This window comes from Amphiprion ocellaris, chromosome 4 (assembly GCF_022539595.1).
Source record: "Amphiprion ocellaris isolate individual 3 ecotype Okinawa chromosome 4, ASM2253959v1, whole genome shotgun sequence".
Classification (NCBI taxonomy): domain Eukaryota; kingdom Metazoa; phylum Chordata; class Actinopteri; family Pomacentridae; genus Amphiprion; species Amphiprion ocellaris.
In genome coordinates, this window is record NC_072769.1 from 9745889 (window position 1) to 9766270 (window position 20382).

Consider the following 20382-nt stretch of genomic DNA (forward strand, 5'->3'; position numbering starts at 1 on the left):
TAACTTGCCTGGGTGATTTTTTTTCTCATCTCTTCATTCCATCTTGCACGCTGTTATCCTCCTATTTTTTTCACTCACTTTTTTTCCTCCTTCTATCTCTTGAGTTTATTGCAGTACAGTGACCATATGCTCCCTGACTGCTCCCTATTGTTTTTATGGTTGGACTTACCCCTTGTCCTGTGTGTGTGTGTGTGTGTGTGTGTGTGTGTGTGTGTGTGTGTGTGTGTGTGTGTGTGTGTGTGTGTGTGTGTGTGTGTGTGTGTGTGTGTGTGTGTGTGTGTGTGTGTGTGTGTGTGTGTGTGTGTCTGTGTGTGTGTGTGTGTGTGTGTGTGTCTGTGTCTGTGTCTGTGTCTGTGTGTGTGTGTGTGTGTGTGTGTGTGTGTGTGTGTGTCCAGTATATATTGGGATCTCCTTATAACTAAATCAAACCCCGCTGATGCTCCATAAACTCAATTGAAACTCTGTGCTATCACTGGATAAACAACATTTCTAAAGACAAGGAAAAGAAAAATAAAGGAGGAAGAAGGGGTGAATAAATGTCAGGCACAGTGACTAAACAATTGGCTTCTGCATTCTGCTCTTTTGGCTGATAAAATGCGACTAGAATAAATTACACAATTTGCCAGTTTGTTGGTGATTAGTGACAACTGGTGTGGGTGCAGTCTGGCCACATTGTACAGTGCACTGTTAAAATATTCTTCCATATGTTTGAACAGAGTAAGTGTGGCTGAGCATAATGAATGAGTAATGTGCCTTTCAAATAACTAATAAAAGCCAAACTGGGAATTCCAGACTAAAAGAAACCTGGGAACAACCCTGGAAACATAAGCTCTGTGACATTTAAACTTATCATCCTAACTCTCAGCTTTAAATGCAATTTGGTGCAGTCATTTTTTAAAGTCTCAATTTGGTTTGTGGTTTTAATTGAGTTGTGTTATTTTGTAATGCTCTTCCCGTGAGCATTCCACTTAGTCACTCATACCCAGTGCATGACATGCTTCATTAGTTTCACATTTTATTTCAGCCTCAAAATTGGACTTATATCTCCTCCTAACTGGCATTTAAACCATCATGGAAAAAAAACTTTAAAAGTTAACTTGATGAAACTCACAGACACCCTAAACCAGCAAACACAAAAGACTTAGACAGGTGCCCCAGGGAAAGGAAATGACAGAAGATTTAAAATGTCATACCATATGCCTGTGAGGTTTAGTGAGAAGCTGTAATCTGGAAGCAAAAAACCCAAAAAAAACACAGACAAATCTTTAGATATTCTATAGACATAACAAAGAGACACAACCACTGCTGCCAGTAGGGCAAAGATATAAAATAAAACAAAATCACCAGAGGGTGACAGACGGGAAAACGTACGGACAAAGGCAGGAGGAAAATGCATTTATTTCAAATAATTGTTATTAGGCAGATAAGCTGACAAATCCCCACCCCCAACCCCTCCAGTGACAAGTCATGATATTTCTGGGAATCGTAGATTATGGGCTGACAGATGTGGAGTTGGCAATATGAAAGCTTCTTGGTTTGATTCGGTGAAGATGAGAGATTTAAACAATAACTGACACCGACAGACAAACTGACTCACACAGGCAGACTGTCAATATGTGTGATAGTATATGTGTTTGTATCTCACCACACCGACTGTTCTTTGCCCTCTTTATATAAATGCAGAGCACACGTTCATGGGATTTCACTGATTGCCTGCGGTGGGGTATGTGCTTGCTTGTTTGTGTCTGTGATCAGCTTGAAGACAAAGAAATATGTTTACAATGTGGTTGTCCCTTTGGAAATAACTCTGCTACTCATTCTGCTCCTGTGCTCATTTGTCCATCTTGTCCATCTCCGTCATCTACATGCCCCCTCCAGCTCTTGTCCTCCTTGCTTTTCAGTCCTTTTCCTTTATTTATTTATTTTTTTGTATTTCCTCTTCCCTGAACTTATTGCAATATAAATAACCTTTTTTAGTCCTACTACTGTACATATTTAAACCTCATATTTGATTTAACCTCTCAGTCACCTTCTTGCCCTCTTTCTACTTTAATCCTCCCTTTCTGTGCCTATTTAAAGAAATCAGAAATATGAACCTCTGACTAATATTGCTGTTTCTATCCACTCCTCCTTCGATCTGCTCTTCTGAGTCTCCTTTGTGCGTTCGTTTGTGTGTGCTTTATGTATTTTTGGTGTGACACTACACAGAAAGTCCTAAATCATCATAAGGCCACTATTTATGAGAAATTGACTTGCAGTAATTTTTTGTTGGTTTTTACAAAGGTCAGTGTGCGTGCATGCGTGTGCGTGCATGCGTGTGCATATGTTTGTATGAGCGAGTTGGAGAGAGATGAGTCTTTGTTTCGTGTTATATGAAGCCAATTTCTAGTAATCCCCCTTTCAATGGGAGAATTACAGTAAACTGTATATGAGGCTGATGGCCAAACACATTCACTTACAATAGACCTCGGTTTAGACCACCCAAAGCAAAAGATTGTTTATAGATGACATTTTGTTAGCTTTTCATGTGGAAGCTCTGCAAATCAATCCCCTGGCTGGCCACCCTATCCATTACCTACAAAGCACTTCACAGAACCCCATGGGAGAAATTAACACTAAAGGCTATGTCGAGGAGTGTTACAGGAAGCATATATGTGAACATGTAAAGAAAATTATTTCCTTTTCATGGTGGATAGCATGAACTTCCCCTCACTGTGTTCATCACTGGAGAGAACAACAAATGCAGCTCGCCACCAAGCCATAAAACATTACTTGTTAGCAACTTCTCAGATTACTCTTAAAGATGTGGGGGGGGAATGACTTTGCTCCCTAGTCCCCAGTGCATATGGCAATTTTATTACATTTTTTAAAATATATGTGTGTGTGTGTGTGCATATATATATATATGTGTGTGTGTGTGTGTGTGTGTGTGTGTGTGTGTGTGTGTGCATATATATATATGTGTGTGTGTGTGTGTGTGTGTATATATATATATATATATATATATATATATATATATATATATATATATATATATATAAAAAAAAACTTACCAGTTTACCATATGGTTGGTTTTCCTTCGAAATTATCCGCTCACAGTTCCTGGGCTAGTTGACTGGCTGGTAGAGCGTCAGTAAGATGGTGTAACTGGATAGCGGACAAACTCACTATCTTCACTTCATTTATCATTCTACCCCAGTTTCTGATGTTTCTTATTTCTTTCCCTTAATCCCCCACCCCTGCCCCCTTCTGTTTGTGTCCTTTCTCCCTATCAGTTTAACAACCACCCCCACTTCCTGTTTGGAGTGTTCTTTAGTTCTTTGAGTGTTACATCTCTTCATATGTCTTTCCAATTGTATTACATGCTCCGCCAGTGAGTATTAATTGTGTTTGAAATAGTTTAGTTTGTTTATTATTCACCCGTTGTTCTTTGTTCAGCTGTGATTGCAGGTTCTCGGCTCACCTTGATGACTTTGTATTACAAAAAATAGGTAAATAAATAAATAAAATGTGAAAATTAGTTTCTGAAAAGACAATGATAGTACAATAAGAAAGTAAAGTAAAGTAGGGGAAAGAGTCATTTGAAAATTAAGTAGAAAAAATGGATATATTGAGAAAAAGAGGATGAGAATGACACAGGAAATGGGAAGCTAGAGAGGGATTCAGATCATGGTTCAGTGCTACATATACAGTTTGCTGCTTGACCTATAATGTGTGTGTATTTGTGTATTACAGAGAAGTTCTGACATTCATAGAGTGAGTAACACAAAATCAGATGGCTGAAACAGGATATCTGCAGACTGTTTGTGCATCTTATTCAGTCATACACAAACAAACAGACACACACACACACACACACACACACACACACACACACACACACACACATCCCCAGATGTGATTCATTTTAGTGCCCTCTGTGCTCACTGAGGTAGAAAATAAATGTTTTAATGGTCCAAGGCTGCTTGGAGTGCTTATGTATTTTACATGTTTGTGTGTGGGTCAGGTAAATAGGGAGCCATAACACCGATGTGTGGGAGTCACTTCAAGGTCCAACATAAGGTATTTAAATGTCTCTGTGCATGAATTGCTCCTTGGATGAGTTTTAAGTACTTTGTAGTTTACACGCATAATTTATTTTAATTACTGTGAACTCTCAAATAATGGCCTTATTTACCACAGCTGAAGAAAGAGCCAGGCCTTTTGTCCCAGACAGTCTATTACTAGTAGGGGGAGTATTTTATTTCAAATCCCCCCTGTTTTGCAAGGTCAGATTGTAGTAATAGGCTTTTATTCCTGCATCAGTATATACAGACCTGATCAAAATCTTAAGACCAGTTGAAAAATAGCTAGAATTTACCTTTTGCACATTTGGATCTTAATGAGGTTTTAAGTAGAGCTACAATATGCAAAAGCAAGAAGGAGGAGTGAGAGAAAAAGCACTTTGAAAAAGTAATTTATTGAAAACAACAAGTAAACTGAACTAGGCTGTTTATCAGCTGATCAAAAGTTTGAGACCATCGCTCAAAAAATTACAAAAAACTCTCCAAACCAGAGCAAAAAATGTTCTTAGTAGGACTCAGTAATGAGTAGCTCCACCGTTCTTGTTAATCACTTCACAAATTCGTTTGGGCATGCTTGATGCGAGTGTTTCCAGGAGGCTGGTGGGAACATTGCTCCAAATGGTGAAGATGGCTTCACGAAGGGCATCAACTGTCTGGAACTGATGGCCATTTTTATAAACTTCCCTTGCCATCCATCCCCAAATGTTCTCTATGGGATTTAAATCAGGGGAACATGTGGGATGGTCCAAAAGAGTGATGATATTCTCCCTGAAGAAGTCCTTGGTCAAGCGAGCATTGTGAACTGCAGCGTTGTCCTGTTGAAAAACCCAGCTGTTACCACACAGACGAGGGCCCTCAGTCATGAGGGATGCCTGCTGCAACATCTGCATGTAACCAGCCGCCGTTTGACGACCTGCACCACCTGAAGCTCCAGTGTTCCACTGAATAAAAAAGCACCCAGATCATGATGGACCCCCCTCCACTGTGCCGGGTAGAAAACATCTCAGGTGGGATTTCCTTGTCATGCCAGTAACGTAGGAAGCCATCTGGACCGTCAAGGTTAAATTTTTTCTCATCAGAGAATAAAACTTTTTTCCACCTTTCAGTGTCCCATGTTTGATGCTCCCTGGCAAAGTCTAAACGCGCAGTTTTGTGGCGTTGTAGGAGACGAGGTCTTTGAATTCGTTTTTTGTTTTTGAAAACCTTTTCACGCAGATGCCGTCTGATGGTTATTGCGCTGCAGTTGGCACCAGTAAGGGCCTTAATTTGGGTCGAGGACCGCCCTGTGTCTTGACGGACAGCCAATCGGATCCTCCGGCTCAGCGCAGGTGTAATTTTTTTGGGTCTACCACTTGACTTTTTTGTTCCATAATGCTCAGGATCTTTCCAAAAATTTAGAATGACTGTCTTACTGCGTCCAACCTCAGCAGCAATGACACGCTGCGAGAGGCCTTGCTTATGCAGCTCGATGATCCGACCACGTTCAAGAAGAGAAAGCTTCTTAGCTTTAGCCATCAGGAGGGCATGACCATGTGAATGCCTGACAGAAGATGAGAATTTTGAGCAGATTTGGGCTTTTATAGCCTGTGGTCTTAAACTTTTGATCAGCTGATAAACAGCCTATTTCAGTTTACTTGTTTTCAATAAATTACTTTTTCAAAGTACTTTTTCTCTCACTCCTCCTTCTTGCTTTTGCATATTGTAGCTCTACTTAAAACCTCATTAAGATCCAGATGTGCAAAAGGTAAATTCTAGCTATTTTTCAGCTGGTCTTAAGATTTTGATCAGGTCTGTATAAACATATATACACACACACGCACACGCACACGCACACGCACACGCACACGCACACACACACACACACACACACACACACACACACACACATTTATATATTTGTATATTTGTATATAGACAGCTATTAAACTCAGAATTGCATGAGAATTGCATGAGTTTGTAGGTTTTCAAGGTTTCTACCGTGAAAACCTACAAACCTTGGAAAAAGAGGATGAATGAAATTAAATGAAAAACAGATAATTGAATACCGTCCAACATATAGTAGCTTCATGATTCTCTCCTTTGACTTACAAATGTTATGTTTTTTTTTACTGGCAGACATGACAAATTTTTGAAGTGCCTTCAACCTTCCGACTAGTTTAATATAGGGAGTACCGCTTCTGTTAAATAGTGCATCAGTGGGGCTAATCATTTTTATTTCCAGTAGAGCCATCGTTTCAATCAGTTAAAAAAAAAAGTCCTCTGCGGTTTTAGCATAAGATATATAAAGTGATGCAGTATAATGCCAAATTTAAATTAGTCTCTTCATTGTCTCAATAAGTTTTACATTTCTCGACATACTGACTTGGCCACTTTAAGCTGCCAAAAGACTGCTTATACTTCAAAACATGCATTATATGATGGCAAGTATCCTTTCTTTGCAACTGCTCAGGGCTCCGTTGTTTTTCACAATCTTTGTCATTTCTTCACCCTTCACATAGCACGTCTGGATGTTTTCAGCATTTCGGTGTGTGTGTGTGTGTGTGTGTGTGTGTGTGTGTGTGTGTGTGTGTGTGTGTGTGTGTGTGTGTGTGTGTGTGTGTGTGTGTGTGTGTGTGTGTGTGTGTGTGTGTGTGTGTGTGTGTGTGTGTGTGTGTGTGTGAGAGTGCGTGAGTGCGTGCGTGTGACATGAGTGAGACAGTGCATCATTACTGCTAGTATGACTGGCATCTAGGACTGACAGCTCTCCTTTTGGGGCTGAATGCACGCGGGCCAGAACGAGGTAGATGAATAAAAGACAGAAAAGCAAAGGTGTACAGAAAGCACTTTGTACCTCCTCTGGACAAACACACCATTGTGTTTGTGCTCGTGTGTTGTATTCCTTTGTGCTGTGTTTCTTAGTGAATCTTCCCTCATTATACATGGCCCATTAGGAGCGTGTGTTGTCTTAGACGCACAAGCAAAAACACGTCATACTATTATGTTTCTTTGTCTTTCGGTCCCACTCTCCTCCTTATCCTCGTCCGGCTTTTAGTTTTTGTTTGTCTCTGTCGATGTTGTCCCCAGGCAGTTTACTGGAGAGATTTAGTCTACAGCTCTGCTCAGTGCAGCCAAGTCTATGACCTGATGTGTGTACGTGAGAGAGAGGGAGAACAAGAGAAAGAGATTTTGTGCCCGATTAGCAATAGGAGTGAGACGCAGTGTTAAATTATTTAGCTACTGTCTACTTGATCCAATACTAGCAAACTTCGGGGCAGAAAGAGGGATGGAGAGAGGGAGATGGAAAGTTACAGTACATAGAGCTTAAACCTCATCTTAAAACTGGTTGCAGATTTGAAAGAGTGCAACCACAAAAACCCTACCACTCCTGTCTGCTACACTTAAGACCTGCATCAAATGCCCCTCTGCCTGAATGAGACTTGCACGCATTCACTCATTCATTCTGTATTCATAAGGGTGTCCAAGATGATTTGCTCTTTTGTTGGGTAGGAAAGCTGCTTAAAACAGAGCTTTTACACCAATATCAATTATATTACTGCCAATTGTAAACTATAAAGGGAATTATTTTATTGTTACAAATCACAGAATATAGCTACGTCAAACAACATGTTAGTGGTTTTAAAGAAATAAGTTAATAAATGGGACGAATAAAGCATTTTTCTGTGCTAATGTATGTGTTACAAATGCAGCAATGGCAGACAAAAATCTTTAATGAAAAATGCATGAGAAACTCTCAGCTCAGATTTAGCACTGTGCAGTTGGGGGGGGAAAAAGGAAAAACACAGTCTAGTTCACAAAAAATTATTGAGGTCTAAACTGAAATATGCTTCTCGTACAGATTTTGTGCTGTACAGTTTGATCAGCAGCGGTTGGAAAACAAGTGTTTCATCAGCAGTCTCACTATTTCATCACTCATCAGCTCAGAGCTGAAGTTGGGCAAAGATGTTGCTGTTGAGAACTAAGCAGTGTCCTTCTGAGAACTTGCACTGACAAAGTCATGCAGTGAATTTACAGACCCACATACCAGACACACAAAGACCCTTATGCCACACATACCCAACATGACTTTTCTATTACAAGCATTTCTGTTTGCAAAGGCACTAGGTGTTTTAGTGGACAAGCTGTGCATTGTTTACCTTTAGCATTGTGTTTTGATGCCAGTGCTGTGACCTCATAGTTTAACCGGACTGGATTTAATCATCAGCAGACTCTTGGAATTCACCCACAAATACAACTGAGAACTGAGGCTTTTTTCTTTGCATACACACAAAGCTAGACTGCCAAGTCAGGTCTCTTTTTCTGTAAACAATGGCTCAGTTTGTTGTACTCCAGATTCTTTGTTTGTACCTTATTAGTAAATAGAGGCCAGGAGTCAAACTTATTGCATTTAGATTTAGCAACTTGCATCCGGCAACACTTTCCTTTGTGTCAACCTCGGACTTTCAAAGCAGCCAGTATATACAGCAAGGTTCGTGTTAGATAGGAAAAAGTTGGAACATCACAGAATTGAAGAGACAGTGCCTAGTGTTTAGATATTCTAAGGGGAAGCAGGGTTATATTGGGTTGTCTTTGTCACTTTTCTGTGCAGTCACTTGACAATGAATGTTATTTTTCTTAGGAGGATTTTTCATATCCTCAATAATTAAAACACCTATGTTTGTTGTTCACTTCTTCTTGGCATTTGGGAACACAGGAATATCTCAACTGCTTGAATCGGAAAGTTCTAATAGGATGCATTGTTCTTTCTGCCCCTTTCTTCTTTGTCTTTGTGTTCAGAACCTGCTGTCAGAGAAGGTTGACCAGATGATGGAGTGGTCCTCTCGGCGTTCGGTCGTCCGGATGAACGGGGACAAGTTCCGTCGTTTCGTCAAGGCCCCACCCAGGAACTACTCTGTCATCGTCATGTTCACTGCCCTGCAGCCTCAGAGGCAGTGTTCAGTCTGCAGGTCTGTACATGCACACACACATACCCACACCCACATAAGGTCACTGCTCCTACTATAGGTCACAGTCTGACAGAGTGTACTATATATTGCAACATCCATTCCTTTGTACGTCTTTCCATCGCTTGAGATATCAGGTCCTCCTGCATCTTTTCTCATGTGTAAACTCTTGAGCCAGAAATGACCAAACACAAACAGATATGTTCTTGAATCCTGCTGCTATTTCAAATATCCTCCTTCCACACACACACACACACACACACACACACACACACACACACACACACACACACACACACACACACACACATAGACTTGCATGTCATGGAAACCTCAGATAACAGTCTTATCTAACAAGAATCTGTGGTTCACTTTGACATTTGTGTCAAAAGATATTCGGCCGAGCAATACTACCAAAGAGGGATAGATGAGTTCCACATAAAAAGGTTAACAAGGACTACTTACCCTCTTTTATGCTTAAGTCATTTAATGCATTTGAAATAATATGAAGTCATGCACAATTTCAAAATGCTAATACAGATTCAGAAGCAGTTAAGTGTATTTCAGCACTATGGACAGTTCTACACACGGCTCTGTATTTTATAGTAGAGATAATGCTGGAGCTGTCCGTGGTGCTGAATCCTACTAAATGCAATAGCTGACTTGAGTTTAGGAATTACTGATTTCTGTCTTCCTCACATAAATCACTCTCACCCTTAACCTGAAAGGCACTATTTGCTGGAGCCTATAGTTTGTTTAACTCCTACAATGTAAGAACCAAACTTCTGCCTTTTTGTGGCATGGGAAGTTGCTCAACATTGTCAAGTTGCTTCATGGAAATCCCTTAAAGTACATGGTGTACTTTTTTACATTCTAGTTTGTAAAAAATGTGTCTGATCCTTGACTGTTTCACAATGTAGATTAGGCCTGGCTCCCATCTTGTGTCTGTACCAGGTATTTGACCATGTTTTGATGTCCATGGGGGATGCCCAGCTAGTTGATGAAATCAACACTGAATTTTCTTCATCCTAACCTGGCTTGTCACTCTAATCAGCCACTCTTCTACTTCATCAGTCACTTGATTAGATAAGTTATTCATTATCTGTGTCAGTGCCACACAGCATCCAGACAGGCAGCACTGGAGTAACAGCACAGACACACTTGGTGTCTTTTTATTTGGCTTTGATTGCGAGGATATACATTCAGAGTTGCTTTCTTAGCACGGCTATAATTAAATAAATCATTGCAAAAGCAAGTTGTAGAAGGTTTATATTTTTACTCATACATACTATTAACAGTGAGCTGCTCTCTTAAACAAAAACACTTTTATCCATTTCTACCTCAGAAATTTCTCTCTCCCAACAAGAAACAATTTATTTCTATATAACTGATATATGTATTTGTTACTGTCAGCCCCTTTGTCTCTCCCCATCTCTTCTCTCCCTCGCTTTCTTTGCCCCAAGCATTCTCTTATTAACATTGCTGTCACATCATTAGAAAAAGAGAGCAAGAGAGAGGATGAGATGGATGGTAGATGGTGACCTGAGACTCTGCCTTAAGAGGACTACCAGGCATTGAAAAAGGTAGCTGATCACTGGGGTCCTCGCTCCCACATCACTCTTAAGCTCTGTCCCAGTTCTAGACTACATATTAATTCTAACTAGGCTTTTCACTAAGAATTGCTTTTGCCCTAGAAATGAGATTAATGTAAGTGCAGTCGAAGATGATCAGATTCAGGTGTAGTTTTAATCCTGACTCTGATGGACAATATTTTCCACACAGTCACAGTTTGTCTGTACTTTTTTTGGATAGATCAAATAAAAAGCAAATACTGAAATCTCACATTCATTCTGCCCCTGACGTCAGGACTTTGTAGAAGCATCTTTGGCAGAGATTACAGATTTGAGTCTTCTTCGGTTAATCTTAAGCTTTGCTCACCTGTATTATCCCTTTATTTGAGCCAGATTGTCTTTACCATCAAACTCAGATTGGACGGGAAACATTTGAACTCATATCCTAATGTCTCTTCCCAGATGTTCTGTGGGGTTTGTCGGCTAAGTTGGGTTAAGTTGAGCCATTTAAATATGATCACAGGCTTGAAGTTAAAACATAGCAATTGCCATTGATGGTTTCAAACTTCATGCATATCTAGTTATTCCTCTGAGATTTTTAGAAACTGTTTTATGATGTTGCCCAGATCTATGTCGTGCCACGACTTTACTATAGAGGTCAACAGAAAATTTTCTAAACTTCATTGCTTGGTTTTTGTTTTGACGTGCTGTGTGAGGCATGAAGTTGGGCAGGAGTGAGCCTTTCTGAACTACATTCAGTCAGTTAATGGTGGAATCCTGTCATGTTCGAGACACATTTTAAGGATAATGCAAAAACTCTGTACACCTGACCGCAACTTGGAATGCCACACCAAAGAGTCTGAATACATCTGGATGTGAGAGAATACTAAGACAACTACTACTAATAATAATTATAATAATTTCAATAATGAAAAAATAATAGTAATAATAACTTTTTAAAAAAAATATAGTACATATAAAAAGGAGAATTTACAAACTGCTTTGACAGGTAAAGCTAAAGCAGGATACCCAGAAAGCAAAATAACAAAAAGAAACTTTTAAAAGTAACTTGAAAATCAATAAAACAACATTACATAAAAGCAACTCTATAAAAATGTGTTTTCAGAAGTAATTGAAAATACGTCACTGGTTCAGTGAGGCTTATCTCCAATTCTAAATCTAAAACCTTCGAAGATGGAAGAGCCAGAAAGACCCTGAAGATGTAAGGCTGCAAGCTAGCTCTTATGGGGATATTGGTGCTAATTAAATGTAGTTTGATGGCAAAAAATTAATTGCATCAATTGTAAATCAAATCTACAACACAAAGTGCAATTTTAAAAAATGAGGCATATATATTTTAATGCATGCAAAAACAGAGCACTCCATCCTTCTCCCTTTGCTTGTGTCAGTTGTCTCCCTTTGGAAGGGTTAGGTTTGATGTTTCTGAAGTCTGACAGTTTTATCGTTTATTATTTTATTTATTCATTCACATTTTTCCAGTACATATTCATTGATATTGCCTAAAGTGCTGTGTAATAGCAATTTCTTGGACAAGTCTTGCTGGGATTTATTGCTTTTGACCAGCGATCATTTTTACCTCCAAGTAATTATTCTGTTGGCTGATTTTGCTGTTACATTAACTTCATTTTTCTTTTTCCATCAAAAATCTTTTGTGTATTTTTGCTGCTGAGTGTTGTCTGCAAGTGTTAAATGATGAAAGGTACTTCAATGTAGTCTTAATCTAAGTAATAGGTAAATCACACACACATTTTCACTGTCTGCTGTTATTGTTGACAACCACCAGAATTATTTTATAACAAAAACCTGTTTATGTGGACTGTATAAATGTAGTAAGTGTCTCATAACACATGTATACCGTTTATCTGTATTTAGCATGAATGTTCATGTGTATCTATACTTCGAAAATTAATAACTAAATGTTTACCATTATTATTTAAGTTCTTTGACTAATCTTATAATGTTCAATTAAAGTACTACAATTCAGACAGCATAATTTACTGCTAACCAGAAGAATATGAGACTGAAATATAGTGAATAAGACTGGTTTAACTAATTGTTTTAAAGTTTGTTTTATCTGTTTTTTGTTTTATTTTTTGGAGTATGATTTGCATATATGATGTGTATTTGTTGACAAAAGAAAACCCTCCTTCAGTGGTATCATTCTTGATAATCTTTTCTCATTATGACAGTTGCAAAGTAGCTAAATAAACAATAAATAAATAACATAGATTATTAGCAGAGTAAAAGCTAGATCTCAGTAACGCCTTGACAACTTCTGCATGGTGGTGTTCACAGACAGATGAGTGCTCCTGTAATCCCTGGGAGTGTGCTGGCCTGAGTTTCAACTTCATCTACGTTTACTTTTTTTAAACTGGTAGACGCTTCAAAGGGATCATCCTAATATTAGCTGCAAAGATAACAATGTAACATCACCACACATAACACATCCTGACAGACGATTCCCCACTAATTAAAGCCAACTCAGGAGACGTAAGTTGACATAAGACACAATGCCAAAGCGAAGGCAAACATGTAGCTGAAGTCAGAGACATATGAGGGAGATGATAGAAAAGGGAAACAGATTTTTGGAATTTTACTGTGTAAATCGAGCGTCTTCACCGTGACTTGTTAAAATGACATCTTTATTAGGCTTTGTTGAAAGGAAATGGAAATTAAAATGACAAATGAGAGGATTAAGAGGAAGATATAATACCTTTACATGCAGTGAAGGCCAAATAAACAGTTAGACATTGACAAGGATCTAGAGCACAGTTTTTTTGGTTTTTTTTTACATTTTCTCACTCCTGTCATCTTCTCTGTTTCATCTCCCTATTTTCTCACTCTCCATCCTTTGTGATTCTGGTGCAGTTTCTCATCTCAAACCTCACTTCTTCTCATTTTACCCTATTGCTGTCTACCTCATTACCTGTTTTGAAATCACTAGTTGCAATTTTCACAGTGTCCTCCTTTTTTATGTCCCTGTTTCTCTTCATGAACAAATGCATTCATTTCATCCTTGGTGCAGTATCTGTACCTATGTCTTGTCAGAATTAAAATAACACCTCTGTTGGGTAAAATAACAGAGTAAAACGAAACACTTGTACCACATACCTCGAGTTTTACAAGCAGGGATTGTTCAAATCTTAATTTCTTGCCTTGGCATGCTCATCATTACTGTTAGCCACAATTTATACTACAGCGTCGGTTCTACAGAGCTTGAAAATCCACATTTCATGAGCTGCTCCGTTTGAAATGCAAAGATTTTGAATATGATGAGGTAAGAGAAACCTGTTAAGTCGTGAGTGTTCATAGAGCTGCAAATAAGCCTGCCAAATTACTATAATGTGTTTAGGGTGATTGTGTTGCCAGTCAGTCATCTTTTGCACAACTGTGGCAATTATGGGTTTTATGTTACTTGCTACAGAAGAGCTTAAATCTTGAATACGAACATGTCTGAGACAAAGTGATTGTAAAGCAGTCCCTTTTTTGCATACATAGAATGTGTCTGAAATATTATAGTTTGACTTTTTCTCTTTCCTTCTTCTTGTCTTTTTCATGTTTTATAGGCAGGCGAATGAGGAGTACCAAGTGCTGGCAAACTCGTGGCGTTACTCATCTGCATTTTCCAACAAGCTTTTCTTCACTGTAGTGGACTACGATGAGGGAGCTGATGTTTTCCAACAGGTAACTGCGTAATTAGCATATGATCAGTTGCAAATATGTTCATCTGAACCTACTACAAGTTTAGTATCTTCATGTTCGGTTCATATTTGACTTTCCCTTTTTTTTTTTATATGTGATTCACCATAATGAAAACAATGAAAGGGTGAAGTGAAACATGCCTACCGAATAGGTTTAATACACAACTGTTCCATTAAACAGTCTTTAAATGACAGTCGAAGATTTTCTATTAAATAAATGTCTGTAAAGTCACTATATACCTCAATTATGATTGATTGTTGAGCTTAGGGATTACTGATGAAAGTATTGCAATGCTTGGGAAAAAGGCTGTATTAAGTTACGGCTGCTGCAGTTTGTCATTGAACGCATTTTATTCATGAAACACAAGTTGACCATTACTATGAAGTAGTTACAGGGATTGCAGTGTGTTTGTCAGTGAACTTAGCACTTACCACAATCATCGATCATCAAAAATGTACCTACAAAGCAATAGTTACAATGAGCTGCTAGATGCAGAACTACAGACGAGGCTACACACCGTCTCATCCAGGTAACCAATTTTCACTTTCACTGTGTCTTACTGTTCGCAGACTCATGCCGCTTGTTGTTTGAAATCAGATTAAGGTTGATCACAGAATGACGGAAAAGTGAAAATTGTAGCCAGACTTATTGTTTAAATGACAATTGAGTGTTTTTCTCCTCCCAGAATTCTGTAACCTGTAGTATTAAACTATATTTGGCTTTATAACCAACAATTACAGTTATCACAACATCAACAAGGACTAAAATATTTGAGACTGCCACTTCGCATGTCATTAAAAAACAGCATTTTGGTTGTTAGCTGTATATAATCTACTGATTGACTTCAAAGGATATACCATCAGGCACAAATCATGTGCTGTGCAATAATGTTGACAGTATATGTGTGGTTTTGACAGGAAAGCAACAGCAGTTGTCATTTTGCCACTGTGGATACATGCACATTTAGATTGCATTCTACTAGTAAGCCCTTTCTTTTTTTATTCTTCATACTTTTGAACCTTAAACAGCTATGCTTATTTATAAATAGCCTGTTTTTGTTCCTTTTTTCTTCATCTTGATTTAGATTCAGATTAATTGAAGTCCTAAATCTTTAATATTGCGTATTTTCTTCTTCTTTTGTGCTTGCTATTGTTGAGAAACATGGAGGTATGAGATCCCAGAATCAGCCACAAGGGGAAGACTCTGGCAGAATAACAGCTAAATAAGGGAACATTGTGATGTTATAACCTGTGATTTGTAACTGATTCATGCTATAACCTAATAAGTGTGTTAAAGCTAACACAAATACCTATTTTTATAATCTTTGTTTAAGAAGTAACTAAGTCAGAACAGCAACTCACTGTGAAAAGTGATGTTTTGGTTACCAGGGAAACTGATGTTTTTGATATGACAAATATGAGGAACTAATGCTTTATTGAATGGAAATGCTTTTAAGAGTTTGATTACTATGAAACTGAGATGTTTTATAAAGAGTTTTGATTACTGTTAAACTAAGGTTTTTAACTTAGTAATGAAGTGAGAAGTCAAGAGCTGAGGTGAACTGGGGTCAAGTGTTCACAGTAAAGGTTATTAAGCTCAAAATAAATGTCAGGGATTTTTGTGAGTCTGACATCTGTTTCCTGACCGGAGGCCTGCTCTGAGCTGCAGGTGGAACAGATACATTAATAGAGAAGTGAGACTGAGTGGAAGGGTCCAAACAGTCCAAACAGTTAGTTTCAGTTCCTCAAACATGGAGGGGTCTTAGGAGGAGTTGGGGGGAGCTGGCGAGACAGTCCAGAGTGGATGGTTTTAGTTCCTCCAGGGCACTCAGAGGCCACGAGGTCAGTGGATGGAAGCAGTGCACGAGTGAGGAGGGGGATGAATGCTGTCATCACGTATGTTAATTAAGGGTGCAGTTCTTGCATATGCAAAAGGTTCAGTTGTTGTATAAATTGCAGTGGATCGAGACACGAGTTGGGAGTCGTTGCGAGGTGGTCACTCGTTGCAAGCCAGGGTAGAAATGCTCTGAGCAAAGGGGATTTTACCACGTAACTCGGACGGGGGATTCAACATGATCTGCAAAGGAATATCTGTTCTATGGGAATTATGGACTGAAGGAGTGCTCTTTCTGCACTGTTTGAGGATTACGAAAGACTGTGATCTAAAAATAACGCTGACTGAAGGAATATAACTGAACTCTACTATTTCCAAAGGATTAACACCAGAATGGATTAACAAAGTTTTTACTGGCCCAAAGAACAAAAATGGATACAAGCAGATCTAAATCTGGACCGAACCCTCTCCACCTCCTCCCTGGAGCAGAGCCCCAGCGGGGCATCGGTCTTCAGGTGAGCAGCCGGTGAGGCCACACCGTCTGCTCTCCCCCTCCAAATTACATAATTTGGGTGATTATTGCTCTTCTTAGATAAAAGCATAGTTCCAGTTAGGGGTCATATTAGAGGATTGTTATAGAAATTAATGTTTAATTGGTTGTCTGATGATTTATGGGCTATTGCTATTTCCCTGCTGAGATTATAATAAAACATTTATCCTGCAATTAAAGTTAACAGACTGGAAATTCTATTTATTTTTATCATGATAATGAATTAATCACATATATCTTCTCAGTTTGTAAAAAGTCAGGTTACTGTGTGCATTACATCTAAAACTGGTTCTGTCAGATTACCTAGTCTGGGGTCTTTGTGCGACCTTTTTTAAACTTTTCTCTGGTGGTTTACTGGTTAGGATTCAGCGCTCTCACTGCCGTAAACTTAGGAATTCACATGTGGCGCCCGAACAAATAATAAATCCCCAGTTAGAGAGGTGGATACCCTGTGATCCGAAGGTTAAAAGCTGAAGTTGGGATTGTAGATATCCGCTTTGGCAGAGAGAGAGAAGTGATGGTCTGAGGTCTGAGCAGACGGGACTCTGAATCACTGGAAGTCAGAGAGAGGACTTCTGTTTTTTTGTTTCCTACTCAGGATTATAACGATGGATTGTAACCTGACGTGAGGATTGTGTATTTCCATGGAAGGAAAAGTGTGGTGACCGGCTGAGAGAAAATAATTCAGGGTCACTAGACCTGCAGAAGGGTGTAGGAAGCACCGCAGGGGAGATACGTGAAAGTCGTGAGGGCAATCAGGTAGCCCAGGACGACTTAGCGGAGTAGTCGAACCTAGTCTGCCCTCATCCTGACTCTATGCGCTACGAGCGGCTTTGAAGGAGCAGACGACTCGAGACAACAAGATGGACAAAGTCGAAAATGGACAACAATCAGGGATTAGAATTCCTACAATCGTTCCAGGAGGACTCCCGCCGCTACTCAGCACGACTGCAGAGGAAGCAGCGACTGAGACAGCGGCAGAAGGGGGGGAATTTGGGAATACAGCCGTGTCCCAGTCGCCGAGAGTTCCACCTGGGGTATTACCTGAGCAAGACTTTCAGGTAGTTATTCATGGGGATGGGTGGAATTCTTGGGACCCGGTTGTGAGACAGTTTGTTGGGGCAGCGATCCCCCAGACGGAGAGTTATGGGGGGAAGCAGGCTGTTACTGACGACTGTCAGCGAGAAACACAGATGAGGAAATGACAGTTACTGGGCATGCTGCATTGCAGGGGGAGAGCTCAGATGCAGATGAGGAAGTAAGGCCAAAAATAGAGTAGGCCACTCCAGCTGCAGGCACCCTGGCTGCAGAGCATGGCAGCTGTCACTGACTCAGTGATTGAAGCACCAGAGAGCCCACACAGGATCGGGGGGCTCTCCTACTAGGAATGATAAAGTGGATCGTTCTGTCCAGGTGAGAGAAAGTCGTCTTTTGTGGATCGAGGATTGGGGCCAGAAATCCCAGAGAAAGGGAGGTCCTGGAAGAGTACGTGGAGGAGGTGGTGCAGGCCGTTCATGAGAGTAACGGGCATGCTGGCATCATTCCAACGCGGAGAGAGCTGGAGAAGCAGCGTCTTTGGATTTTGGGGAGCAGAATACGCCGTGTCCTGCAGAACTGTGGGGATGGTACAACACTGGTCGCAGAGGACAGCGGGTAGATGGGCTCACTATAAGAAGCACCGTCCCAAGAGACTGGGAAAAGAAGAAAGGTGAGAGATACCTTTTGGTGCTTGTAGACTTTGTGTCAGGACATGTGGTTATCAGTCCAGTGAGAAAAGCTAATGGAAATAGTGTAATCTCTATGCTAGAGCAAGTGTGCAGTGGTTGGGATTACCTAAAGAGCTTGGGACTGATAATGGGACATTTTCACGTTGAGACAGTAATACAGTACTGTTGAAGAAAGGAGGAATCCAGGGCGTGGGGCAGCTGAAACCAGTTCGCGACTGAGACAATTAGGAACATAGACATGGTCACGAGCACACAGAACCTGCCACCCTTCGTTAGAGTGGCCACTATTAAAGGGGTGGTTAACTTGAGAAGATGCACAACCAGAGCTCTGGGCAGGCAGAGCTCTTAAAAAGTTGGAATATTCTGAAAATGGACTTTTGTCAAACAGACTGAGTCTGAAAGTGAGAGTATAAAGAAGCAGAGCACCCGGCCGGAGCCTCCAGAACGGCAGCAGAGGATCCAGCAGAGCCTGAGGAGGACAACATGGCCGTGCAGAGTGAGATCAGCGAGGAGGACACCGCTGACTCCATGGATTATACTACACCAAGTAGGGTGAAAGAACTGAGAGTGGGCTCCAGAAAAGGGGCGAAGAAGGATGTACAGGTTTTTTCACTATTGGATGTATCCAAGAGAAAAGCAGTGAAGCAGAAACCTGCATTCAAAGAGTGGATTAAAAAGTCACTACAGAAGGTAGGAGGGGTTCTAAGGACCCCGGGACAGACTTTTTCTATGATCATGGATTATGATTCAGCAGGGAGGATGACCACACTCCTGTGTTGCTGCATTATGTGCTGTGGTTGAAACCAGGTAGAGCTGAGGAGCTGTCTGACTATCAGAGAGCTGTACCTGGGCAACCATGATGGACTGGGAGACCTTTTTTGAAGGTTCCCAACTGAAGGATTTATCTGGACTGCCCAAGAAGAAATACAGAGGCCTAGAATAACAGGCTGATCTATGCTTGCTAACTGCTGAACATTTAATCAAACTAATAATCAACCACTGTGTTATCCCGAAGTTTTGGGTTGTTTTATCAGAAAGATGGAAAGTATAGATCAGAAAGCTGCATCCTGGAGGACGCAGTTTGGAGCTGAAAGTTCGTGGCGTTGGGATTACAAATGTTTCCTGAAGGAGCTGACATGTGTCCTACCAAGCTGCCCGACGAACTGCGAGAGGACGTACTACGGTGCAGAGGATGTGAAACCACCTGGTAGTGGAATACCAGAGAACATCTCATCTGATGAAGAAGATGGAGGAGTGAGTAGAAGACCCACCAACAGCTGAGCAGATCGGGGAGAGGGGTAGGAGACCTCTCTCACAAGTTGCAGCAGAGCTGGGAGGTGTCATCACTCGACGCCACAGGTAATGAGCTGGGATGCTGGTGTCTACCAGATGGTCTGGTTGTGGTGACTCCAACTGATGAAAATGAGGATCTCTTCGTATGACAGAAGAAAAGGAAAGAAATGTCTGTTTCTGGATCCCAAGAAGGGGGTGTTGTGAAGCACGGAGATATGGGATCCCAGAATCAGTCATTTATAAGGGCTGACTGTGATCTCATAGTAGGGGGTGTTGAGAAACATGGAGGTATGAGATCCCAGAATCAGCCACAAGGGGAAGACTCTGGCAGAATAACAGCTAAATAAGGGAACATTGTGATGTTATAACCTGTGATTTGTAACTGATTCATGCTATAACCTAATAAGTGTGTTAAAGCTAACACAAATACCTATTTTTATAATCTTTGTTTAAGAAGTAACTAAGTCAGAACAGCAACTCACTGTGAAAAGTGATGTTTTGGTTACCAGGGAAACTGATGTTTTTGATATGACAAATATGAGGAACTAATGCTTTATTGAATGGAAATGCTTTTAAGAGTTTGATTACTATGAAACTGAGATGTTTTATAAAGAGTTTTGATTACTGTTAAACTAAGGTTTTTAACTTAGTAATGAAGTGAGAAGTCAAGAGCTGAGGTGA

The 20382-nt window shown here is 40.2% G+C and overlaps 1 protein-coding gene across 1 annotated transcript in view; it reads left to right on the forward strand.

Annotated features, from left to right (window-relative positions):
- The window catches only part of tusc3 (tumor suppressor candidate 3), an 83454-nt gene that overhangs the window by 21600 nt on the left and 41472 nt on the right, over positions 1 to 20382 (forward strand). The window contains exons 2-3 of the mRNA XM_023284283.3: positions 8838 to 9007; positions 14163 to 14280. Of these exons, the coding sequence (XP_023140051.1) occupies positions 8838 to 9007; positions 14163 to 14280 (288 nt within the window). The remainder of the gene's footprint in view (positions 1 to 8837; positions 9008 to 14162; positions 14281 to 20382) is intronic.